Genomic DNA, 27,842 nt, shown 5'->3' on the forward strand with positions numbered 1-27,842 from the left:
ACTGAAATCTGTCCTGAGCCCTGCACGATAACATTCCTGTCATTTCTCCCATATTGCTTTGAAAGCTAATTCTATAGAGCATTTCTTATTATACTTGATTTTTTTGTAAAACTGACAATAAACCTTATAGTATACCTCATAAGGCATTCAATAATCTTTATATGATTGCTCAGCATTTACAATTCCTTATGTAATATGACTGTAACTCTGCACCAATAACAAACACGCCCAACCTGTCATTAATGATTACTTGCTGTTTGGAATGTTCTGAAGTTCAGTGAAAAAGTTTTTTCTTATAACAAACACAGAGGGACACACCCTCAGAGACATTGCAGTAATCGAGCTGTGCTCAGAATGGCACTTAGTATAGCAGGGACCCTTCTCCTGGTTACCGGTGTCACTCTTCTTATTTACCTTCTTAAATGGTGGAATAAGATAACACAGAAGAACCTGCCCCCGGGGCCCACACCTCTGCCCCTGCTGGGGAATATCATGCAGATCAGCACCACAGAATTTCCACAATCTTTGGTTAAGGTAAGTTGGGACATTTACTTCATTATTATAATACAACAGATAACTGGAATGGTGTAAGTGTTTATCTCTCTCAATATTTTAATACTATTCAATTGGCCATGGAATATTCCACACAGCTAATTGATTGCACTGCTTGGAGAAATGATATCCTTGAAATAGAATTTTCCCACATGGTAAACCAGGGTTTAATGGTTTTAATATTTGCTATTCGACTTAGAGTGCGGAATCAATGGTTATTCCCCATGTGTTAAACTCCCGCAGGTGCCTTTTCTCGCTGACTTTTCCACACAGCTCCTGAACCTGAAAGTAAAAGTCCACCCATGTGGTTTAATGTGCGGGGTAAACTCTGCTCATTGAATTGGCTATTTGGATTCCCCTTTGTATGTTCTATAAGTATGTGCAATGGGATTTAAGGACATTGATAGACAGAGAGAATGGTTGATGCTTACGCACATTTCTACCAATTGGACAAGTTCTGGAGTGTGACATTTATTCCAAATGTTTAGCTTAGATTTGTATCTAAGCAACATACAGTACAGTACAACCACTCTAATACAATGTATATGTCTCTCTAAAGCTAGGTGAGAAGTATGGACCTGTGTACACCATCTTCATCGCTAATAATCCTGCAGTCATGCTAATTGGCTATGATGCTGTGAAGGAGGCGCTTGTTGACCGCAGTGATGTGTTCAGTGCCAGAGCGAAATTGGAATTCACAGACGTGTTCTTTAAGGATTATGGTATGATCGCTAAACAGATAATAATAGTACTTAAAGCTGAACTACCACCTAAGTAGCGAAACATTAATTAAAAAGATTTATGCTACAGAGAGTTGTGTGAATGGTTGGACCACTGAGAAGCTGAAATATTTACAATTGATGCTCTGATTGGATATTGCATAGAGCTGCCACCAGAGCCCTTGCAAAGGTAAAAACCAAGTCATTCAAAATGACTAATACAGTTTTAAGGTTATTTTTTTCACATGAAAATATCATTTAATGAAGTTTCATGAATTGTGTTGTTTTAAGTCAATATATCGAAATCATTTACATATAATAATACTGTAGCCTTGTGAAGTGCAGCAACTTAACATGGCATGGATCCACAACTTGACAGAAGCCCTCTGGATGTTGACCCATGCCATCAGGATATGAAGCTTGATTGGACTCATGTTGGGCGAACATGAATGCTCCTCGAACCAATTCTGGACAATTTAGCATTATTCTGCTAGATTATTTCATCATTGTGGGGGTACATGAAGTACATGATGGGTTGCAAATGGTCATCAAGCAATGCAAAGTGGCAGTTGCCAGCCAATGACATTTTCAGGTAGTCTAGTGGACCCAAATCATGCCAGGTGAACACTGTCCACACCATTATGAAACAACCACTAGCATGCATGGCGCCTTGTTGACAACTGGGGTCCATGGCCTCATGGGGTCTGTGCCACACCCAAAACCTACCATCAGCTCAAAACATCTAGACCTGTGACTCATCAGACCGTGCCTCATGATGCCAGTCTGCCAGGGTCCAAGTAGCGATGTCATGAGCTCAGGTGAGGCACTGTGTCTGGTGTAGTAGTGTTAACAGAGACACTCTGGTGGGTCTTCTGCACCATATCCAAAAGAAGCTAAAGAACCAGTTATGCTTGCCTGTTACCAAGGACAATTGTGGCCAGATGTCGCTGGTTACTAACATTAAGCACACATGGTCAGCCACTACACTGTCCACGGTGGGTGGTAATGCATTCCATGTGGTATTCTCAGTACTCATGTGATGCTGTAGATCAAGGATTGTTGAATGTCAACTTTGGAAATTAAATGTCCCATCTGTTGGGCATTCAGTATTATGCCTCGTTCAAACTCTGATAATTCATGTCACCTTGCCATGAGCAGCCTAGCCGGTGTTTAACCTGATTCACGAGATATCATATTAGAATTTATGCAGGTCTGGGCTTTTCCAAAATGTCAGCATACAGTGATACCCTCTACCATTACCTTTACATAGTGCTATCCCATGACTTTTGGGAAAAATTCTGGAAGGTTAACGAAAGTATGATTTTTCTGCCTTAGAAGAAAGTTGAAATCCAGCCTTTATGTAGAAATGTTAGTTGATGTTGTTTTCATGTTTAGCTCATCATAATAACTTTGCTTTCATATCTGACTGTTCGTGTGAGCTACAAAGGCCTGTTAACCACTTGCCTGGCATGGTTGCAATTTTCCGACCACACCAGGCAGTTCTTTATCTACTCTGGTCACAAAATTTCAACCAGTCCGATAAATATGAGGGTGGCTGTAGGAAGAGAATCACTGCTGATCGGTCAGCAAAGCAGGACCCACCACCCAGCAGCTGCAAAGATTAGCAGCCGCTGGGAAAAAGTTAATTAATCTCCCCCCTCACCACCTTAGTGTACTTGATGCCTGAAACCGGTGTCAAATTGAACGTTGTGATGGTCATGATGTTTCCAATGTTTCAATGGTGGTTCCAATGTTTGAAAAACATTTTTCTTTACAAATCTTGGAAAAAAAAAAATATATATATATATTTTTATGAAATCATTTTGGAATTGATGTTCCTCACATAATTCACTCATAAAAAAATTAAGGTGAGATCACTCATTGGAGATTACTCATGAAATAAACAATGTGTAGCAGTTTTCATAAGGGAAATAACAAAGAAAAATCTAAGGAACTGGTGAGCACTCTTTGAATATGGTAATTGAGTAGTGTACCACATTATTCAGCAACACTTTATAGAACACAAAGAGCTGTATGCAGTATGTAAGCACTCTGCAGCTGCTAAGGGTGTTGTCAGTGCCATCAAAAAATACAATAAACTACCAAAGAGGTGTATAAAATCAGCACTGGTTGCTTGTATATCTTTAAATATACTAATATCTATTTTAAGATTAAAAAAGGTACCATGTGAACACAATAGCTTTATAGTATAACGCTTTAATACATTTTTTTAAAAAAATGTACAAAATTATACACCAACAGTCAGTAACAAATGGCCCTAACAGGATCTCAGGGCATTAGTTCAGGCTGATTAGGCTCCAATTACAAGATATAGCACAATGATTCACATTCAATGGGAACATATGTTCTCACAGGTGAAAACACTGGATTAGCGTGGCCAAAGTCAAGTATATCAACCACTTAATTTGTAGTTTATCATCTAAACAATATAAACTGTCTTGAGTATATTTACCACTTGATGTATATTGAACAGTCATTGATTAAGCAGGGTTCCTGCAATGATGATCATAGCTCCCAGATGGTGTGTTGGTCGGCACAAATGTGTTGCTTTATCTTAAAATAGATATAAGTATACATAAAGATGCACAGACATCCACCGCTGCTTTTCATGTACATCTAAAGGAGTGACTTGAAAGTTTTTTTTTATTATCTTATGATATACAATTAATCTTGGCAAATACAATCATTGGAGGTAACAGAACACAATTTTTAGGGGTCATCATGAGCAATGGGGAAAGGTGGAAGACAATGCGTCGCTTCTCTGTCATGACTATGAGGAATTTTGGAATGGGAAAGAGAAGCATTGAGGAGAGGATCCAGGAGGAGGCTCGATGTCTTGGGGAGACATTTATGAAGAACAAAGGTGGGTAGAGATACAGTACTTAATGATGACACAAATTTATTCAATCCATTGATCTTACATAAGTTCTCATACCTCCCCCAAAGCCATTCAAGTGGCCTTTATTTTGACAGAGGATATAATAAATCTCCTAAAGTCATGATATAATATACAGTATTATTACTCTAGCTAAAAAAAAAATATTCCAAAAGACTATTTTGTCTATGGATATGTCATAACTCATTTTACCCCACTGATTACAAGGTGAATAAAAATGCATAGAACTTATGTCAGACATTTAAATTTATATATTTTGAGTAATAAGTTTGTATAGGTAGAATTACATTATATGCTACTTTTTGCTGTGTAACCCTAATTAAGAGTTAAAGGAAATACTGAGTTAATAAAATTATATATGAGGTGCCCTAAGGTGGAATATGTTTGGTTAAAGATTGGCAGAGTGTATTGAAGTGTTTTGTGTATACAGATAAGTGTATGTACAATTGTTGAGGTAAAAATATATGTATGAACCTATGAACAAAACTCATGTGGTAAATGTTGTTAAAAGTATGTATTGTAGCTCAATATATATATATATATATATATATATATATATATATATAGATCCTTAGTCAGAATGGCACTCACAAAACATCATAGTCTTGCTGGGGTGCATTTATCTCAGGCATAGTCCCAAAGCAAAGCCAGCATATATCCAATAGTAGAGAGAGCACTCACCAGTCTCTCTACTATTGGATATATATATATATATATATATATATATATATATATATATATATATATATTTTATAAGGGCATGGATGTGCCCTTATATTAAGGCTGAATAGAAAAAAATGGAAATCTCCATAGAGAAAACATAAAAAAATGAGGATTTTGGAGTAATCTAAGCTCCAACTGTCACTTTTTTTCTGACATTCTTAATTAGGACCAGTTTTCTGCTGTTCTCTATGGGAGATTTTTGGGAAGGCATAACTCAAGGTACGGGGCATATTTACACTTGGGGTTTGTTTTATTAGGTAGACATTGTTCCAGAAAAGGGCCTTTTGGGGTTCAGGTAATTGAGAAAGTTACAGTTTTTACTATTACCTCACAAACCCGCCATTATAGAGAAAGGAAGATTCAATTCCTTGCACAGCCGCAATAGGAGCCTTCAGCAGGTGTATTCACAGTAGCTTCACTTGGTTGCAGCAAGATGGCTGCCTTTTGCGAGTGGTAGTGAGGGCTGGGGGGAAGGAAGCCGGTGTTTGCTGCGGCCAGGATGCAGGGGAGAGGAGGGAGAGGTTAGCGGGCATTAGCTGTGGCCGGGAACCGGGGACGGTAGTGGGCATTAGCAGTGGTAGTGCGGGCGGCATTGTAGCAGGCGTTTGGACCCACGGGAGGTAGCAGCATACCGATGCAGGCTCAGATCTGGAATATCCATAATACCTGCATCTGTGTTTAAAAAAAACAAACACAGAAGCAGAGACAGGTCTCACTGTCGCTTCTGTGTTTATTTAAATACAGTTGTCAAGATCGTTCAGATCCAAGCCCGCATCAGTCTGCTGCTACCTCCCCTGGGCCCACCACCGCTGCTAACACCCATGAGTCCCAGCAGCAGCTAATGCCTGCTATCCCCCTTGTTCAGCCGCAGCTTACGGGCTGCTTCCTTCCCCCCGAGTCCACTGCCACTACCACCCACACTGACCTGCCATCTTGGTGCACCCAAGTGAAGCCACAGTGAGTACACCTGATGGAGGCTCCTACTGAGGCTATGCATCAAGTTGAAACTTCCTATCTCTATAATGGCGGATTCTTGAGGTAATAGTTTAAAAACTATAACTTTCTCAATTACCTAAACCCAAAAAGCACCTACCCTGGAAAAATAGCTGCCTAATAAATCAAACCCAAAGAGTAAATTTGCCACCTACCCTGTTATGCCTTTCCAAAAATCCCCCATAGAGAACAGCAGAAAAGTGGTCCTAATTGAATGTCAGAAAATACTGACAGTTGGAAATTTAAATTACTCCCAAGTCCTCACTTTTTATGTTTTTGCCCTGAAATTTGACATGCAGCACCGAGCGACAGGTCTACCCGTCTGTGCCAAATTTCAGTACCGTACCTCCAATATCTTTTGAGGTGTAGCCCCTTAAACACCATACCCCCTCGGGATTTCTCTATGGGAAAATTCAGTTTTTTTCTAGAGGACCCCCACGTCACTCGTCCCCTGTATCTTGGCAACCAAGACTGGCTCTGATTAGCCTGGTGCTGGTTGTGCTTAATACAGGGAACCCCTATGTAATTTGTTCCCTGTGTTTAGCACAACCAGCACTGGGGCTCCAAAACCTGATGCTGGTTGTGCTGTGGAGCCAGGTAATTTATTTTTTTATATTACACATTAATTTTTTAAAACAATACATGGATAGATCTCACTGATACGTCCATGCATCTGTGTCTTATTGATTTGATTTTCTAAGGTGCATGCCCAGCACCAGTGAGTCCCTCTGTCACCTGCTGATGCTGCTGTGCACGCTTCTTGCTGCCACTGCTCCGCACCTCCACTGCTGTCACTGCCACACACTTGCAGCCTGCCCCCGCAGCCATCTCTCCATCTGCACCCTTAAAACACCTGTGTGCTGTATGCTCCTCCACCTGCATTATTTTATCTATTTATTGTCCTCCTGCCCTACAGGTTGCCCGGTTTGCTCGTCAGAACTCTGATGGTAAATACATGATAAAAAAGCAATGAAATTCCATAGACAAAAAACCTTATGGTTTTACATGTCCCATTAAGGCTTCTTAGACATGATCTGAAATTTCACAAAAACTGCTAGATTTGTGCTACCCAACCTAAAAAAAGTAATGAAATTATGATCATTAAGGATGATGCCTTAATGGATGTGTTCCTTGTTCAATACAGATATGGTATGCCATCACACCCTGTGGTTAACTGCAGATTCAGCACTCACAGAATGAGATGGCTGTCACTCACAAAATGGTAGAACTGCTAATTCACAGAATTGTGTGCTCAGTGGAATACACACATGGGACATGTAAAACTGTAAGGTTTTTGTCTATGGAATATATATATATTTCATGTATTTGCCTTACGTATGAGGTAATTTATGTGTATGCTTGTATACTTCATATATTTACATATAGATTTATATGGTGCTTTTTTCTATATGGTGAGGATGTGCCCCAGTATATGGGAAACACATACACTATAGAAAAAGAGTCAGAGTGATATAGTTTGGAGTGATTGTGTTCCTGTCAGGGAATGAAGGGCAGGAACTGAGAGAGGAATAAAAGGAGCTATTCGCAGACTGACATTTAGCATGAAGAAGGTGCTCACCCCCTTGTGTCTCGAGTGGCAGAGGGTGCTACCGGGCGCAGGTACTTGTTTCCCAGTATGGCAGGCATCAGCTGCAGTGGTTTTGGAGTCCCAGGCACTCGGCGGTAATCTGACATGAGGTAGCTCTGTGTAGTTGGGTCATCTGCCATTAGAGTGCAGGTAGCTGAAAATGTCTACTACAGTTGCAACAGCCATATAGGAAGTTGCTCGGAGCAGTGTACTTATGATTGGCTTTGGCAGGCTGGCAGGGGAGCAGCCATCTGATCAGCTGTCATATGCAGAGAAGTTACAGGAAGTTGTCAGTTTGAATCCCTTTTGAGTGTGTCACGTACATGGAGGAGTAGTAGAGAAGCCTGAACCTTTTGGACAAGCCAGATTGGAATGAAAAACCAGCCCAGATAATTTCTGGAAGCAGCCCTAATGGGAGCAGGTCTGTTGAGGGGGCAGGGTCTGTTGAGTGGGTTTGGGATACTGCCTCCTCATAGGGCCTAATTCAGAGTTGGAGGCAGCCGCTGTCTTCCTTGTGTCTTTTGCTGCAGGTGCATTACAACTTTATGCTAAAGCAGCTACAAAACTAGCACATCAGGAGCATACACGCCTGTTAATAATATGCGCAGTGACTCCATTTTCCAACATGGAATCAGCTTCCGATATCCTCTGGACTTGCTTTCTACTGTCAGGCTTGTTTGCCCCTGATATGCCAAATTTATCTTTTCTGATATTTATGCAATTTATCCTAAGTGAGAGTCTTTCTTCCATATATGGTGATTTCTCTGCAATGGTGAACCTTTGAAGAAAGTGATCCTCCCTGGGCAAATGGTGTCTTCAGTCGGTATTCACTATTCATGTAGGCGATCACATGGTCTGGCAAATGCCTGTTTGTGTAGGAATAAATAGTAAGCAATGTCATAATCATATAACGGTGGTTCAGTCAGATAATAAATAGTAACAGAAGGTTGTTGCATGGCAAAATGTGAACTTCCCTGATCAAATCATTTTATATGATTAAAAAGTATTTGCTAATTTGGTAGCATTTGTATCAGTAAGAGGGTTTCTTTATAATTGGTGCCTAAATGAAGATGACTGTCCCTGAGCCTTTTCCTTCTAATCCTGAAACTTGTGGATAATCTCCATCCTTTTCCCCCAGTTCACTTCAGCCTCATCCTTCCATGTCTCTCCTGCCCCCTTATGTCTCTTCAGCCTTATTCCCCATGTCTCTGTAGCTCCATTCCCCTTGTGTCCCTACAGCCTCACCTCCCTGTGCCTCTCCAGCCTCACCTTTTTACTTGGTCTCTCCAGCTACAGCCTCCCTGTGGCTCTCCAACACCTCAGTGTCTCCCCAGCTCCAGCCTCATTGTGTCTCCACAGTCCCTTAGTGTCTCCTCAGCTCCAGCCTCCTTGTGTCGCTCCAATAACCCATTGTCTCCCCAGCTCCTGCCTCATTGTGTCTCTTTAGACCATCAGTGTCTCCCCAGCTCTAGCCTCTGTGTGTCTCTCCTAAATTGTGTCTCCTCAGTCCCCCAGTGTCTGCCCACCTCCAGCCTCCTTGTGTCTATTCAGATCCCTTCAAAATATGTGAACTAAGAATGTTCTCACACCTGCATTGCACAAAGGGCACTGATCAGGATAATACAGTATGCTAGTAAACCAAACAGCATAACCCTTGAAGTTACCATGTGCAGAATACCTGTCACCTGAAAGAGCTGCATTAGAGCAGTGGAATGTGAGTGCCAGTGGGTAGGAAGAAAGTGATGTGACATCCGCCATCTTCTGGGAGGGAGAGCTCACAACCCTTCTATATTAATATTGTACTTGTAAATAGATGACCTATAATAAATAGACTCTTAATTTTCCCACTTGCTCCTCTCAATTTCTTCCTAAGGGAGTGATTCAGAGATAGACACAGAGCAGTAGCACCTGCTACTGCTTCATTATGCAAATACAGCAGGAGGCGTCTTGTGATAATAGATGCTTGCTTCTGTGATCTATTGTTGCATCCAAGAACGCAGCATCAGATCACTAACATGAACATCAGCCATCCGAGTAACCCTAAGGTTAATCAGCATGGCCTGCATGTTCACGCTGCAGGTGAGAAAGCTGCCCAGTGCTGCCCCGCCCCCAAATGGCCATAGCCTATCAATTTAGCTGCGGCTTAGCGGGTACTGTAGACATGGACGTAGAACCCATTTTGCACATTGCAGAAAGGATCTAAGCATGGATAGGCATCCTACCATACTAGATGTATGCAAACCATCGGGTTTCTTAATATGGTTTCTCAATATGTGGCCTATTTATTTTTTATGTTAACTGTTTTTTTTCATTGAAAATGAGATGCAGTACATGAATTAAAAACAACATACATCATCAACAAGTCATGAGAACATCAACATTAATGGAACAAGACCAATTAAATGAAGGACAATAAATATCCAACAAATGTATTACAAAACAAAGTTTTAAACATTGGGGTACAAAGAAACCAGGGAAATAACAGATAGCGGGAAGGGAAGGAGAGGACAGGGAGTGGAATACATGGCCGGGTATAAGAGAGATCTAAAATAGTCATATAAAGGAATGGTGAGGAACATCAGCAAGGCACTCTAGGCTCATACAAAGAAATACAATAAGTTAAGAACAATCAGCATTTGGGGAAGAGTGTATAGCATACTTTTTGTAGCAATCTGAATCCTTAAACTCTAACCATACTAACCAGGTTGCACAATACTCAGTGAATATGTCTGCACTTGAAATAATGAGATCTTCTATAGTCATAAAAAATTCCATCTAGGGGTACCATTAATTAAGAGTGGGGGGAATGAGGATTTCCAATGTATAGGAATCACCGCCTAAGCTACATTACTATGGTGACGTAATAGGGATTTTTATACGCACTGGTGGGAGCTTGGATTACCCTGCAAACCTTGTCCTGTGGTCTGCAGGTAGTCCAGAAGTGCTTGCAGCTTTTGCTGTCTGCACGGCTGGAAAGCCATGCACCTGCAGAAGTCGCAAAGGGGGTCCTTAGATAAAAGTAAAGTGATCGAGAACATTATCATTTTACTTCTTGCTGATTGCTGGGACTGGCTCTTATAGGAACCCTTGTCTATTGCTATTAGAATTAATACATTCACGAGGAACAAAATGCTTAGTTTTGTGGGGCACACAGCATATTTTATTAAATGTGCCTCTATATGTTTAAAAGTAATATACTATTGTAAGTTTTCTTTTTAGTTTTATGTATTTCTTTTCTGAAAAGACGTAAAAGAAGAAATACACACAGTGCTGAAGAAGTAAATATTTATAATCTATACTAAGTAATTAAAATTAAGCTGTTGGGCTTAGCTAATAAGTGGTGGTTGTCTGAATATACCACTATGTGGAATATATTTTGTACGCACATGTATCTCTTTAAACAAAATATATATACAGTGCTAAAACTCTAAATTGAGTGGCTTGGGGCTAATATATTTATTCATTTTGAAGGTAAACTTAGGTTTGTAAAGTATTAGAGTACCTAGAGTATTGTCCTGTTTTAAAATATCATAATTTTTAAGCATTATTTTCTTAGTATCTTGAAACTGGCTATTGTATGTAGAAATGATAGCTAGAGTTTGGTCTGTCATCTTTTGATTTTTCTTAATTTTCCTAGTTTTATCTAGTAGGCTTTTCCTTTCATGACATTTAACTTCCTCAAATGATGCTTGTACTAAAGACTCTGGGTAGCCACGTGCTAGAAAAGATTCCATCATGTCTGTAGCTTGATTGTTAAAAGTGTCAAGATCATTACAATTTCTCCATAAGTGGAATAGTTGTTCTTTAGGAGAATTTTTCTTTCATGATGGCCAATGAGCACTTTTGAAGAGTAAATAGGCATTAGTGCCCACTTCTTTAATATAATTAGAGGTAGTTATTTTTTCATCTTTGATTTCCAGGGTTATATCTAGGAAATTGATTGAAGTGGTGTGAAAGGTGTGTGTGACTTGTAAATTAAAAGGGTTGGAATTAAGGTGAGAAACAAACTCAGTGACACTGCTTTCAGGCCCATCCCAAATAATAAAAAGATCATCTATGTAATGGCTATAGAGGGCCAGGTGTCAGCCGATCTTGCTACCCCACACATGGGTGTCCTCAAAGTGACCCATGTAGAGGCGCGAACCTGGTCCCACTGTTCCCATCACCTATAAATAAAAAGTGTCCAGGAATAAAAAATAATTGTGTTTCAAAATGAAAGAAATGGAATCCAATATGAAAACCCCATTTCTCTCTGAGAGATCTCTATCTAATCTAAGTTGGGACGCTATAGCGCCAACACCCAGTTCATGAGGAATGTTGATGTATAGACTTGATACGTCCATAGTCAGAAATGCATATGTTTTTTTCCATTGTACTTCTTGGATAATTTTTAGGAAAAGAGTCGTATCTTTGATATGTGACCTCAACAGAGAGACATGAGTCTGTAAAAACGAATCTACATAAAACTAAGGATTTGAGGTGAAAGAATGAATGCCGGAAATAATAGGGTGGCTCAGGGGTGCAGTTGTGGATTTTTGGAAGATGGTAATGAATAGGAACCACAGGGTGAGGTGAAAACAAAAATCTAAATTCTTCCTTAGATATAACCCCATCAATCGCTGCATCTTCGGATCACTCTCTAGTTAACATAGAAATTTGTGTTGTTTAGTTGCCTCACTGCCTCTTGTATGTAGTCCTCTTTATTTTGAATAACTAAACCACCTCCTTTGTCCACCTCTTTTTTTATAATATTTGTATCCTCCATTAGATTTTCGAATTGCTTGTTTTTCCCATTTAGTTCTATTATTTTTGTTTCTGGGTACATAATTGTTTTAAATCTTCAAGAGTTGCTTTATAGAACCATTCTGTGATGGTGCCTTTGTGTTTAATAGGATAAAACTCAGATCTTAACTTTGTTGTCTTTGTTGATATCAAATAAGTTTGCAGTCTTTCCTAATGTTTCTGGACTGTTCTCATTAAGAAGATCAGAAAGAACTTGAATGGCTGGTTCATCATCCTGATCTAAAAGAATTGGAAATTACTATTCGCCTTCTTTAATGATCTTACTTTGGGTGAAGAAGTGTTTTCTGCACAATGATCTAATAAATCTATTTAGTTCAAAAAAGAGGTTGAAGATATCTGAAGGAGTGGAGGAAGAGAGTTTTAAACCTTTTGATAAGAGTGATAATTCACTATCAGTCAGTTTCTTTGGGGATAAATTAAATATGCTCATGATTTTTGCTTCTTCCCTCCTCGTCTCCCTCTATGCTTAAACTTATTCATCTTTTTGGTGTACCAAAATCCCAACTTTGATTTTTGTGGGACTCTTGGTGTATTCTTTTTTGCTGTGATTCTATAAAAGAATCTGATTGGTTGAATTATTTTGGTCTAGCACCCATACCTTTTAGATATATCTCTAAGTTGATTTGATTCTTGATATGTATCCTGTTGGTTCCTCTTATAGATGGGGGTAAGGTGGTGATCAGAGAGGACTTTCTGTCTCCCCACTGTCCTCCTATGATTTTCTCTATAGTCTTGTTTTAAAGTATAGGAACTAGAAGGTAAGATACTTCTCTCATAGTTCCTGGATCTTAATATGCCATATGGTCTTGAAAATGTATTCAGATTTTTTGGCTTTTATGATCTTATTTGTCCATTGTTGTAATCTTCTACATCAAGTTTAAATTTGATGCATTTATTATTAATCAGGGTCAGTTCTAATTTGGTGATTTTTTTCCATAACAGTTTTATCTCTTTCCTGATATTCTTTCAAATGGCTGAGTGGCTCCAATTTAGTTTTTAAGATTTCAATCTCTTTCTGTACTTCTTGTGTTTTATTAGTTCTATATAGAATATCTAACTCCATAAGTACAAACAAACATTGGTCTAGGGCGGTATCCATTTTTTCTTGGAACTCTCTATCTCCATTGAATATAGAAGGCTTTGAAATTCTTAACCCTCTTGGTATGATTTTTTAATCTATATACATCTTTAAGTTGGTGCTATCCAGCCAATGTCTAGTTTCTAATCTCATTAAGTCCTCTAATTTATGGAACTCATCTCTTAGCTGTAGTTCTAGTTGGTTGTTATATGTTTCTAGTGGTGAATCCCACCTAATAAGATAGTTTTGCCTTCTATTATATATTTCATTCTAATTAGAAGACATATTGGTTAGGGTATATAAATCCCACTACAAGCACAGATCATTATCCTTTGAAAAAGCTGTGGGACACACAGGAAAACACATCAGGAAGCATCTGTATTGGACTTTTATTTTATCGTGGTACACCTGAACCGAGCCTTGGATTTATCAACATCAACTGGATTATTTTGGCAGTTTTTGTCACACATTCAGCTACTCCATCCACAAAAAAGGTCTATGTAATAAGGTGACATGTAATAAGGTGATATTACAACCTATTCCAGCATTTCAAGAGGCCACACTAGGAACAGGTGTCAAAATCCTTTTTATTTGTTTATTGTCCCATATGCACATCAGTAATTGATACTGTTTTTATATATCTATACTATGTTAACTTTTTTTCCATCAGATATGAGCAACATTTATTATTATTTAAACCTTGTATAATCCATTCCATCTCATGTACTCACTTGTCAATTTAGAGTTTTAGTGCTGTATATATATTTTGTTTACCATTATTCCCTGAGGTTGACTAGCCTCATCTAATGCAGCAGCTCTAGAAACACGACCTTAACCAGGGCCTGATATAGTAATTACTTGGTCATTCCTTTTTTAAAATGTATCTCTTTATGCTATTTCTAATGTTGCTATTAATTTGTATTTTTAAATCAAAGACTGGTCTTCTTTACAAAATAACAGGCACTCCATTTGACCCATCATATCTACTGAGATTGGCTGTTTCCAATGTCATTTGCTCCATTGTATTTGGCGAAAGATTTGAATATGAGGACAAGAAATTCCTGACCCTCTTGTCATATGTTAAAGATATTGACCGGCTAATAAACTCTGCTACGGGTCAGGTAAATATGAAGAAACAATTGAGAACCTAATGGAAGCATACCAGTCCTGATTCTGATATGCACGGTATAACAGAGCTACAAGGAAGTGACTGTACAATACAGTCCAATTTAAATACAAATACATCAGGAGGTGTCTGTGGGAAATAGATGCCTTCTGCATGCATTTGCGATCCAAATGCAGCGTCTGTAGACGCTGCTTATGATCACTATTGTGAAATCGGTTGGCCAGGCTGTGTAAGCCAAGGAGGTAATCTTACAAAGCTTATAGGCATAAATATATGCTATTTTTAGATTTATTTTTTTTTAATGCAGCATCAGGCCCTAAATTTATTGAAATTATCCCTATACAAAACATATATAATATAGTCACAAAATAAGCTCAATCTATCCAATTGTGCCATATAAAGCTAGTACACTATGATATTGAGGTAAAAATCATTCATAAATGCAGCAATTAGTTAACCAGTGAGCTTTTGGGAACCTTTAGTAAGGGACTTTATAAGGTTATGTCCTTAGAAAAATATACATTTTCAATTTTATTTTCTCAATGTTACTTTTTTTTAGCTTTTTACTATGTTCCCCACCTTGATGAGCTATGTCCCTGGGCCTCACCAGAACATTTTCCCAACTGTTCAAAAACTGAAGGACTTTATAATGGACATGGTGAGATCTCACCGATACACTCTGGATAAGGAGTGCCCACGAGACTACATAGACTGTTTCCTCATGAAGATGGAAGAGGTGAATTGGGGAAAAGTTTTTGGAATATAAATAAAGGGCCAACTGTAATAGAGTGAGAGTTTAGAAAATATGACAGTTTATCTGTAAACTCTCACATTAGTTGAGTTTTATCTTCAAATTGTGAAAACATTTGGATGAGAGTTTAAATCGTGAGTTTTTTTAGTCTAAAAAATGTGAGTTTGCCTGTTCTTGGACTCCATTACATTCAGCGAGTTTAAACAGTGTGAGAGCTTACTGCTAAACTCTCACATTTTCTAAACTCTCACCCTATTACATTTGGCCCAAAGTATAATAACACACTGCTTCTTCAAATAGTGGAAAGATGTTATGTTTTTATTTAACTGCTAATAAAATAATAAATTTATCTTCTAGGAAAAAAATACCCCAAACACAGAATTTCATGATATGAACTTACAGACTGCAGTAACTGACCTTTTTATTGCTGGGACAGAAACTACAAGTTTGACATTGAGATATGGCTGCCTGATTCTGCTCAAATACCCTGAGATACAAGGTAACAATGTAATATTGCTTCTTGTTTCCAGAAACAGTGAGTTATTCTTTAGAAACATTGACTGGTTATGGGCAAAAAAAGGAGACACAACCAATTAAATTAGCCAATGTGGGTAATACTCTACCATAAATGTTCTTGCTACTGTATAAAAAATATCTGTACTGGTCCTTATTCTTGAACGTAGCTTTTGTCATTCTCTTGGGTTGGAGTAGAGAAGCAGAGCCTGAAAACATTTAACTGATATTTATTTATGTGTTTATTTATATAGGTTTTGTCAGGGTTCAGCCTAGGATCAGCCGTTACTCACTTCAGAACCGGCTACCCCTGACTTCCTGTGTGGTCAGATGTCAGCTGCAGCGGAGGGTGACGCACTGAGGATTTTACCTTAGGTGCTCTTGGACTTCCATGTGCAGCTCTGTGTCTTGGCTGCTGAGGTAACCATCATGGATGCCGCCATGACAGTCTTTCCCTCCTGACTGTGCCTTTAACCCGTAGCGTGGTCTCGATCAGCTGACGCTGTTCTCCAATGAACTGCTACCTTAGGGTATATAACTAGACTCTGGACACCAGGAAGTTGCCTGTGCAGCGTCATCACTTATGGTGTTTGCTAGTTGTCATTCTGTTCCAGGTTCCTGTTCCTCATTCTCAAATTTATTTCTTGTATCTCCACTATACCATCTTCCTGTGCTTCTGGATTTGCACATGGTGTACTCAGTACTCACAACCGGGTGCAGCTACCAAACCATCCTCTGGTGCATCTGTATTCGCACATTATGTACTCAGTACACACCTGGGTACAGTATCCAAATCATCCTCCTGTGTGTCTGGAATCACACGTTGTGTACTTTGTACTCACAACTGGGGACAGCCGTCAAACCATCCTCTAGTGCATATGGATTTGCACATTGTGTACTCAGCACATACAACTCGGTGCAGATACCCAACCATTCTCTAGTGCATCTGGATTCGCACATTGTGTACTCAGTACACACAACTGGGTGCAGCTTCTTAACCATCCTCCTGTATGTCTGGATTCGCACATTAGGTACTCTATCCTCATAACTAGGTACCACTCTGGAACCACTTGCTGGTGCATCGGGATTCACACATCGTATCTATACCAACCTGGTGCAACCACTGTACCACCCTCCTTCAGTGCCACCAGTATACTACTCCTTAGTGGACTCTCTCCCTTGTCATTCTCACACTGATACTCGTATCAATCTCCACTGTGCACACTCTGTAAGGTACATAATAGGTATTAGTACTTATCCTAAGTATGTACCTAGGGCCATAACAGTGTACCTCTCTCCATTTCCAATCTGTATCAGATACCTGACCAAAGGACCGTGACCTGCTTGCCAGGAGCAGCTAAACCAATATCCCACTTGGAGGGGTCACTGGTGAACACCTTCCAGCAGGTTAGACTCCGCACCTTTGGTCAGGTCTTGTCAACGTCCGATACTTGTGGATGAGGAGAACGTACATCCAGGCCTCTCATCTCCAATTTCTCCCTAAACCCGAGACCTCAGCTTTCAAACCCTCAGTATGGGATTCCTCGGAGCCGGGCATGACAGGTTTTTTACTGTAGTGTATTATGTAGAGTATTACGAATTGTGTAGTCAGCATCCCCATAATTACTAGATGTAAAATATGAGACTTGAACAAAATACAAATATAACAATAACTGATCAAACAAAATTGTTCTTTCGCAAATAGTGATAAGTTAAAAGAGCACAAAGTGACAAATGTGAAAGACATTTTATGTAAGCGAATAACTTTGTACAGCGGTGTAGAAAATCATAAGAAGTCAGATAAGCTCTCATGTACATTTTACACCAAGTGACCAATTTATTATTAGAGATCTGTGCAGACCGATGTGTTTTGGCTTTGGCAAAACCACCCTCAAGTGTTTGGTTCTTTTCTGTTTTGGTTTTGGATTACTTGGTTTTGGACCTGTTTACATGCAATCCAAAACCGAGATTCAGTTTTTAAATCTGATTTATGAATTTACAGCATACCCGAGCTGCGGCTCGATTCTACTTGGAACCCCAAAAGGGATCCGAGCCGGATACTTGATTTGACTTGAAAGCCCAAAGTTCGGGTATGTTTTGGTTTTCAGGAAAACTGAACTGCACATATTTATTATGACCATAAGGTTAGAAATGTGTTGGGCCACCTTTTGCCCTTAATACAGTTTAAATTCTTCTGGACATGTATTCTACAAATTGTCAGTATGTTTTGAGGAGAATACTACTCTATATAAGATGAACTGCATCTCCACAACATTGCCTCTGCCAGCCTCAAGGGTCATGATGATGCAAGAAGGATCCATAATTTCATTCCGCTGTTTTCATATACTCAGCCTACCATCTTCAAGGTGTAATTGAAAACATGATTTGCTAGACCACATTACTTTTTTCATGTCATTTACTATCCAATTCATGTGTCCTCATACACTGAGCCTCAATACACTATGCGGAATGACTGAGCAACGTAAATTGGTGTACCATATTTTTCACAACTTTTTTGCCCAAAAATGCATCTTTGTCACATTTCAATACAATAAAACTCAATCACACACAGACATATAAGTGTAGCATGTGAAATTAATCAGTGCAGTCTCAAGAAGAGGTTTTGTTGCATTGCATTGAGATTAAAAATAATTTTCGGGTGCAAAGACTCAAAAGAGATGCTCAGAGCCAGCCAAAGTCACATGGGACCTGCTGCATCAACAAGGGCTGTTTGGCATGACTGCAGCAATAGTGGTCCACAGACCTAACCACTAATGATTGCTTGGATATTGATTAAGATACTGGGGTTCATGGAAGAATAAACAAGCTGATGGGTTGGTTTTCCTTCATGGACAGTAGCAGGGGCTAAGAGGATTTAAACACTTAACTGACAATTTTTTTCCCAAAAACGGCTCCAAAATTGTAATTTTTTTTAATGAGTGAATTAGGTGAGGAACATCCATTTTAACTTATCCAAAATGGTTTCATAAAAAAAAAAAAAATTAAGATTATTTTTTTAAAAAATCTGTTTTTTAAATAACTGAACATCGGAACCACCATCGGAACATCAGAAACATCGTGACCATCGCAACATTCAATTTGACACTGGATACTGGAATCAGGTATGTCAGGGGCGTGAGGGGGGGTTAACTTACTTTTCTCCAGAAGCTGCTCAGTTCTGCAGGCACTGGGTAGGGGGTACTTCTTTGCTGGCCGATCAGCAGTGATCGGCAGCACAGCAGACAGAGGGGGAGAGGTTGCCGGTAAGCAGAGGGTCCGAAAGGTCCCTCTGAGAGCAGCAGCTGCGGGAAGATTCTCTTCCTGCAGCAGCCCTCATGTTTATCTGTCTGGATTAAATTTTACGTCCAGTACAGATAAAGAACTGCCTGTTGTGGACTGTAAATTCCGTCCATGCCAGGCAAGTGGTTAAAGGGCCAATCAATGTTAATAGGTATCAGGTCAAACACCGGAATTTAGAAGATTATTAATGGACTAACATATGGTACCATATTAGGAGAGATGCAATTGCAGTAGAACAGTAGAATATTTGTGACATATGTTGTGCAGTGCTAATGCAGTATAGGACTGTATATGTATATTTCATCCAGGGCTGCCATCAGAAATTGTGGGGCCCAGGACTGACAAAATAGGCAGCCACCCCTGCCACAATCCCCTTCTACCCCCCACAACAGCACAGATCAAAGACAGAGGTTCTGCCATCATGCTCACAAAATGATGGAGGCACAGTATAGGTGACAAATGCACTCAAGTAATTTTCCCATGCCTTATAAATGAGACTCACACAGCCAGAAATTTCAAAAAGAACAAATAGGCAACATAATTAACATAATGACATAACATTGTGAAGGATTATCTTACAGCTAAATAAATAAATATCTTAATCAATGAGAGAAAGTAACCAATGAACAAAGCAGCCCTAGCCAGTCCCACTCCCCACATCCGCAACATGAAATCTGACATGCAATAATGCAATATGAGTAGCATACTTATCTTATCTCCTTCTGTTCTGGCTGCTCCTCAGTCTAGCCCTCACATGACATGGCTCCTCCTTCAGGGGCGTGGTCACATGCTCTGGCTCACAACAAGGCAAACTTTCTTGCACAGGCCAGCCATGGCAGCATAGGTAGGAGATAGCGTGAGAGGGCATGAGCCGGATGGTGGGCCCTTGCCTCTTTCTCAGTGGTGAACTGGAGCACGAAGGACCCACAGGGGAATGCAATAATAGAGGCCCAGAAAGGGGTTTGGCCATTTACTGGAGGGGGTGTGGCCAGCTACAATGGGAATATTTTATAGTCTTCTATTTTTATATAATAAAAATAGAATACTATAAAACTCTCTCTCTCTATTAATGGGAGAGGTCAGTAATCTAATCCTGTGCATGGCAGTAAGTTATATGGTATGGAAGATTGTGGCGGGTATCAGGGGTCATGTAGGCAGTGCAGTGTTTGGTATGGATGGGTCAAGGGAATAGTGCAGATAGGTAGTAGTGAGTATGAAGGGGTCAGGTAGCTAGTGCAGAGAGATAGTGGTTTGTAAGGAGTGATCTGGGGGATAGTGTAGGTAGGTGGTGGTGAGTGGAGGAGTCAGGTAGGTAGTGCAGGGAGATAGTGTTTGGTAAGTAGCGCTAAGAAGAGTAGTGCAGAAAAGAAGTGGTAAATATGGAGGGATCAGGGGGTAGTGCAGATAGGTAGTGGTGAGTATGGAGGGATCAGGGAGGTAGAGGTGAGTATGGAGGGGTCAGGGATGTAGAGGTGAGTATGGAGGGGTCAGGAGGTAGTGCAGATAGGTAGTGGTTAGTATGGAGGAGTCAGGGAGGTAGTGCAGATAGGTAGTGGTGAGTATGGAGGGATCAGGGATGTAGTGCAGATAGGTAGTGGTGAGTATGGAGGGGTCAGGGAGGTAGTGCAGTTAGGTAGTGGTGAGTATGTAGGGGTCAGGTAGCTAGTTGAGAGAGATAGTGGTTGGTAAGGAGTGATCTGGGGATAGTGTAGGTAGGTGGTAGTGAGTGTGGAGGAGTCAGGTAGGTAGTGCAGGGAGATAGTGTTTGGTAAGTAGGGCTAAGAAGAGTAGTGCAGAAAGGAAGTGGTAAATATGGAGGGATCAAGGATGTAGTACAGATAGGTAGTGGTGAGTAAGGAGGGGTCAGGGATGTAGTGCAGATAGGTAGTGGTGAGTATGGAGGGATCAGGGGGTAATGCAGATAGGTAGTAGTGAGTATGGAGGGGTCAGGGAGGTAGTGCAGATAGGTAGTGGTGAGTATGGAGGGATCAGGGAGGTAGTACAGATAGGTAGTGGGGAGTATGGAGGGATCAGGGAGGTAGTGCAGACAGGTAGTGGTGAGTATGGAGGGATCAGGGAGGTAGTGCAGAGAGGTAGTGGTGAGTATGGAGGGATCAGGGATGTAGTGCAGAGAGGTAGTGGTGTGTATGGAGGGGTCAGGGAGGTAGTGCAGATAGGTACTGGTGAGTATGGAGGGATCAGGGATGTAGTGCAGATAGGTAGTGGTGAGTATGGAGGGATCAGGGAGGTAGTGCAGATAGATACTGGGGAGTATGGAGGGATCAGGGAGGTAGTGCAGATAGGTATTGGTGAGTATGGAGGGATCTGGGAGGTAGTGCAGATAGGTAGTGGTGAGTATGGAGGATCAGGGATGTAGTGCAGATAGATAGTGGGGAGTATGGAGGGATCAGGGATGTAGTGCAGATAGATAGTGGGGAGTATGGAGGGATCAGGGAGGTAGTGCAGATAGGTAGTGGTGAGTAAGGAGGGGTCAGGGAGGTAGTGCAGATAGGTAGTGGTCAGTATGGAGGGATCAGGGGGTAATGCAGATAGGGAGTGGTGACTATGGAGCCCAGTCCGAGCCTACTGTCACTTACTTATATTGTGCATCCGTGGGGGGTAGGAGAGGGCCGACAGACTTGTCATAAGGGGATAGTAGTAGCGGGTGGTAGTAAAATGGATGGTAGAAGCGGACGGGCCTCCCGAGTGTTCTTTACTGTATTGGTGTCTGTCATGAAGGAACAGGCTTTTGTATGTAAAACATGGGAAAGAGCTGGTGAGTTTAGGTGTTCTATGTAGGTTCTTCACGGGGTGACTTTTAAGTGGTCTCTTAGGTTTTTGGTTCTTACCCAACTGATTGATACATTTTGATCTAGGTTCTTGGGATGATCCTCATCAAGTAGAAGAATTTTCCAACACTGTGTAGAAATTACCTACAAATCTAATCTAATTCTGTTCATTCCTTTTAGGTTTGTTGGAAAAGATGAGGGATTCTCTTTTTATTTGCATTGTAGCTTATTTAGGCAATTTTCATTGATCTTTTACTATAACCTTGTTCTTCAAGTATTAACGCCAGCTCATAACATTTCATAGAATGCATCATTTTAGCAATTTCTTTTGAGACTTAAAAATTCATCTTTTGGAATATATTTAAATGTTAGGAGGAGATACAGTATGAGCTGTTTTGGTGTAATGGACTATTTGTGGCTGTCTCCTTGCTGTGTAATTCAATGGTAACATACTATCAGTGGTTTTATAGATATCAAAGTCCAGGAAAGGTAAGGCACTGTTACAGATATGCTTGACCTTTTGCTTAAGTTCATTTATGTTCAGTTAAATAATTGTCAGGGTGAGATCCATATCTTCTTCCCAGATGATGATTATATCATCTACATATTATAACCATGATACCATATGCTCCGAGAATCTTTTACTCTTCCTACTAAAAACTCTTCCCTATTCCAACCAGCCTAAGAAGAGGTTTGCATATGTGGGCACACAAGCTGATGTTCTTGTTTGCAGGTAGAAATGGTCACAGACCGTTAAATAGTTCTAACTGAGAACAAATTCCTGTAGACCAAAAAGGAGTTTGCAGAAGTCACTGCTTCCTTCCATATCTAGAAAATATTTGTTTGCTTCAATGCCCATTCTGTGATAAATGCTCATGTAGAGTAAATCTACATGAGCATGACAAGGAGATTGTTTGCCTGTAATTTATGTTATGAAATTTACATAGAATATCTGAGTTTTCTTTTGGGTAGCATGGTAGACCCAGGATGTAATGACAAAGATGTAGGTCTAAGAAAGTGCTGCTTGTGCTAATAATCCTCCTGTCCTTGAGGCTGTTGGTATTCTTGTGGGTTTTGTAGTGTTCTTGTTAACCTTGAGTCATACTATAGGTAGAATGTAGGCGTGTTTGCTCATGTTCCTACTCCATGTGCCATCAGATAGTACTTTGGCTATTAGTCTGGAGAACATGATGTTTAGTTCTCCATTAGATTAAAGAATATTCTTTTATAGAATTTACCATGTGCTAATTGTCTAAAAGTCTAATACATTGAAAGGTTAGGCAGCTACTGTCCAGAGCAGTAATTGTGCTAGACTTTGCTCTAATTGGTCTACATGAATGTGTAATACTTCATACACACTATATTAGCCATTTTGCAGTTCTAAAGTTATGTTACATTGCTAGTGTTAACCTGTGTGATTTAATGAGCTGTGACTGACATGTAGAATTTAAGCATTTTTTTATATGCTACTGTGCACTATTTGTGATATATTTGTTATGTGCTTATGTTTATATGGATTGGTTTTATTTACATGTTTTCTGTTATTTTGATTAAATGAAACATGCTTTATATGACACTAATTTTACAGTTACAAATTATTTTTTTGTTTGATGTGGGACAAATTGGGCTTCCTCTTTCCAATATTTCAGATTAAATAATTGAACTACTAGGGGTAAATTTACTAAAGTGAGAGATTTTAGAGGTGAGTTTTAAAAGTGATGTTGCCCATAGCAACCACTCAGATTCAGATACTTTAGTAAATTTACCCCCTAGAGTCTTTACAATTTTTCTTCTCTTTGAATATAGATTGTATGTACATGCCCAGGGTAACTCTATCTCTTTCTCTACATGTGCTGTACAATAATGTCTAAATTCACATCCAGCGTTCTATACCTTATTTTTAATTCCACATTTTTTCACTCTCCAAAGGATGACATTTCAGAAAATGTGTTTAATTTTGTTTGTCAATTTTACCAAAATACAAAACTGTAAAAACGGCCCTCTGTAACCTACTAACAGTATAAGTTTTTAATATTCGCACTTCAATAATGATTAAAGTATAAAAAAAGACAAAAAGTAAACAGGAATAAAAGTCTTACTTATCACTGTTCCATAAATGTGAATGTATGTTTCAGAGAAGATCCATGAGGAAATAGACAAAGTAATAGGCAGAGATCGCTGCCCATCAGTGGAGGACAGGAGTAAGATGCCATACACCGACGCTGTTATTCATGAGATACAGAGATTTGCCGATATTGTCCCTGCAGGAGTGGCTCATGCAACCAGTGAAGACACAACCTTCAGGGGATATCACATTCCAAAGGTAATTTTGCAAGAGACAATGTGAAGAAATGGTTAGATAATTAAATGGCGTCTCTGTTACAGTATATATCCATTCTACTGTAACTTGTACTTCTACAGTATGTTCACTATATCAAATGCTTTGCCGAATCATGTACTCCCTGCTCTACCATCCGTTTCCCTGTCCCACTTCTTCCCAATCCCATTTACCCAGTATCTCCACACACTTCAACCTACAGTACTGTTATTTTTCTTTTGTCTTTAATTTCCCACTGCATGTTCCATTTTTAAAAATTGCTCATGCTACCCACTGTAACCTATGTAGTGTGCCATCTAGTAGTACTTTTAATGGCAGTATGAACAATGGGTATGTTTTTAGTCAGTGTTAATTTTATCATTGTACAGTATGTCTTATTTCCATGTATTGCATATAACACATTGTGAGTAAGGTAGTGCGCTCAACATGGCTGCCTCACCTGGTACTCTATTGTGTAGATCAGTGGTGTCAAACTCGGGCCCTCCAGCTGCAGAGGAACTACACATCCCAGCATGCAGTGCCACAGTTTTGCTATTAGGGCCTGCTAAAACTGTGCCAAGACATTCTGGGATATGTAGTCCCACAAAAGCTGAAAGGTACAAGTTTGACACCACTGGTGTAGATTAAACAATCCATGGGTCTGATGAATTTGTAAGGATCTTGCCTAGAATTTTTATATCTCCTATTGCGTGTCATCTATTCCAGACATTGCATATTCTGCTTAGTGTAATTCTATGCTATGCAGCTAAAATGATTGCCTCACCTAGATCGTTCATGGGTAGGATGAAACATCTTGCATCTAATGACCCATGGAGCAGCCATACTTCTGTATTATGTTTATAGTTCTATATATCATGAAAATATAAACCTCTGTATTATATTCATGGTTTAAATCTAAACCTCCATATTATGCTAATATTATATGTAAAGTGTGTGGAGTCCTACTGGAGAAAAGTGTAATAATAATAATAATAATAATAATAATAATAATAATAATAAGTTGTTTTTGACTATCTATAATTAATTATTTTCCTCTCTTGATTTTGCCCAAATCTAACATTTTCCATATTTTCCTTTGATATTTTTTATTGGTCACCAACAAATCTTGAACCCTCTAAGCCCTGGAATGTCCACATTGCCATATGCTTTGTCTATGATCAAAGTGGAAAAACATAATAAATAAAAAAATATTTTCAGGGAACCATGGTTTTTCCAGTCCTGACCTCTGTCCTGAAAGACCCCAAACAGTTCAAGACCCCAGACAAGTTTTTTCCTGGACACTTTCTTGATGAAAATGGTGGCTTTAAGAAGAATGATGCATTCATGCCATTTTCTGCAGGTACAATCATGTTATAATTTATACTATTTGAGTTATAAATAGCTATATAGTGAAAATGTGAGTGCATTATGGCAATACTGATTTTGATGTCTCATAACAGTTCAAATATATTATAATAAATATTATAATATATCATGCCAAAATTAATGAGAAAAAAAAGAAAATATAAAATACAAATTAATTGATTTACCATGCATGAGACTTGTAAAGAGAGTAGAGGGACAGATGATGAAGTTGTTAATAGTCAAGAGAGGGAAGGGGGAACAGGTACAACTGACAAGGAGGCAAAGGTACAACTGAGGTTAGTATGAGTGAAGTTACTTCTGAGTGTATCTATTACTATGTAAATACTACAGCCAAATGGTAGCAAAGGGAGAAGCAAAATAGAGAAGGAGAGCTGGAGGGTGGGAACAGACTGAGAAAAGAGGTAGTAGATGTGTGTTAGACTAAAGCCCCCTGAGGGACGGAGATGGCAGGTCATGCAAACCCTATACTCCCATATCAATCCGGCTCTGCTGGTAATGCTAATAATTATCTAACAGGGAGCATCCTGCATCAGTGATCCTATCTGTGAACTGCTTTTTAATCACATACACATGGCTTTCTGAGAATAAGAAGCAGTTTGTGGCTTGGATCATCAGCAATGAAAGGTCCACACATCAGTCTAATCCCAGTACATTAGTACTGACTGTAAGGGGTATATTTACTAATATGTGGGTTTTTAGAAATTGAAATGTTGCCCATAGAAACCAATCAGATTCTACTTAACATTTAACTAGCAGCTTCTAGAAGATAATAGCTGGAATCTGATTGTTGACTATGGGCAACATCTCCATCTCTAAAAACTCTCACTTTAGTAAATATACCCCTAACCGTCTGATGGCAGTTCAGGGTGTGCATATGGCATGGAGGTGAAAGTTGATAGATATGCCTCTTAGAGCAATGTGGTGACATGCATACAAATTATAAGGTCAGGTTTGTATATTTTGACCTAGGACATTTATGAGCATTATAAGTAGGTACAATTATACAGTATGTTTCCAAGTATTTATGATGCTATCTTTGTAAATGGCCTGAATAAAGTAAAATCATTCCTATAGAGCCACCAGTAGATATTTTAGGTGTTGCCACTTATGGGGTGTGCCAAAGAATGTGGGGTAGTGGCCACATCCTTTTTTAAATAGAGGAAACCATCTGTATATATTGCACAAGTGCAAAGTGGTCCACATATCTAAAATGGGCTTAGTCACACCATCTTGTGAGTGTTGCTAAATTTCCTTGGCAGGCTTGTGTAGTATGAACAGCTCCCTACCCCAGTGGTTCTCAAACTTTTTTGAATCACGGTGCCCTAGAGTATCAGAATTGTTTTCACGGCACCCTTAAGTTTAAGTTTGTTATTTAGAAATTCAGAATAAAATGAAGTAAAGTAGTAAACAATGTAAATGGTGCTTAACTGTCATTCTTAGGTTCAGTTATGTGGTGATGGACAGGTTTGCACTTTTGTTTGTCCACATATTTACAATACATTGACCATAAATAATTTGATTTGGTGCTGGACCACCAACCTGAGGCACCCCTGCCAGTGCCCTGAGGAACCCCAGGGTGTCATGGCGCACAGTTTGGGAACCACTGCCCTACCCTCTTGGGGCTCTTGGTATCATAGATGCTTTTCAAAGGTTTAACACTCAATGAAGCAAAATATACTCTTTATTTAAAGTATAATTATTGTCCCGTAGGACACTATTTTATTGTTATACATTGTCTACTGTTTACCTTACCTTAGAAAATTAACTGGTATGCAAAAAATGTAGACATTTGTACAGAACAGCCCATTTTTAATCAGTTTCATAAAATAATACTAAAAGTCTGCTTTTAAATTGTTACAGGTATGCACCATTTTCCTCATCTAAATCTGTACAACTTATATTTCATTCTGTCTCCCCAGGAAAACGTATGTGTTTGGGGGAGGGTCTGGCTCGGATGGAGCTCTACCTCTTCCTCACCACTATACTGCAAAAGTTGACATTGAAGCCAACAGTGGATAAGAAAGACATAAATATAACACCAGAACCAAAGACTAATGGCACTCGACCAAGGCCCTATGAGATACTTGTTGTCCCTCGCTGAGCAAGTATTACTGTATATTACATCCACTGACACACCAAAATAAAATATGAAAGCTTAAAGACTTTGTACGACTTTCCATTCCTCTCTGATGATGTTCTTAATAATTTAATGGCAAAATGTATTTCCTGTTCCAAATTTCATGAACACAAATTACTTCTAAAGCGAGTAACTTGATAAAATAAAGAT

The 27,842-nt window shown here is 39.4% G+C and overlaps 1 protein-coding gene across 1 annotated transcript; it reads left to right on the top strand.

Moving 5' to 3' along the window:
- On the top strand, positions 1–27,842 carry LOC148518789 (cytochrome P450 2C23-like). The gene is made up of 9 exons (XM_088477113.1): positions 1–534; positions 1,112–1,274; positions 4,006–4,155; positions 14,334–14,494; positions 15,059–15,235; positions 15,608–15,749; positions 23,988–24,175; positions 25,388–25,529; positions 27,475–27,842. Exons 1-9 carry the CDS (start codon positions 355–357, stop codon positions 27,654–27,656), a joined length of 1,485 nt encoding a protein of 494 aa, XP_088333239.1. The 5' UTR covers positions 1–354; the 3' UTR covers positions 27,657–27,842.

Source organism: Taudactylus pleione, unplaced genomic scaffold (genome assembly GCF_031769625.1).
Source record: "Taudactylus pleione unplaced genomic scaffold, aTauple2 ptg000199l, whole genome shotgun sequence".
Classification (NCBI taxonomy): domain Eukaryota; kingdom Metazoa; phylum Chordata; class Amphibia; order Anura; family Myobatrachidae; genus Taudactylus; species Taudactylus pleione.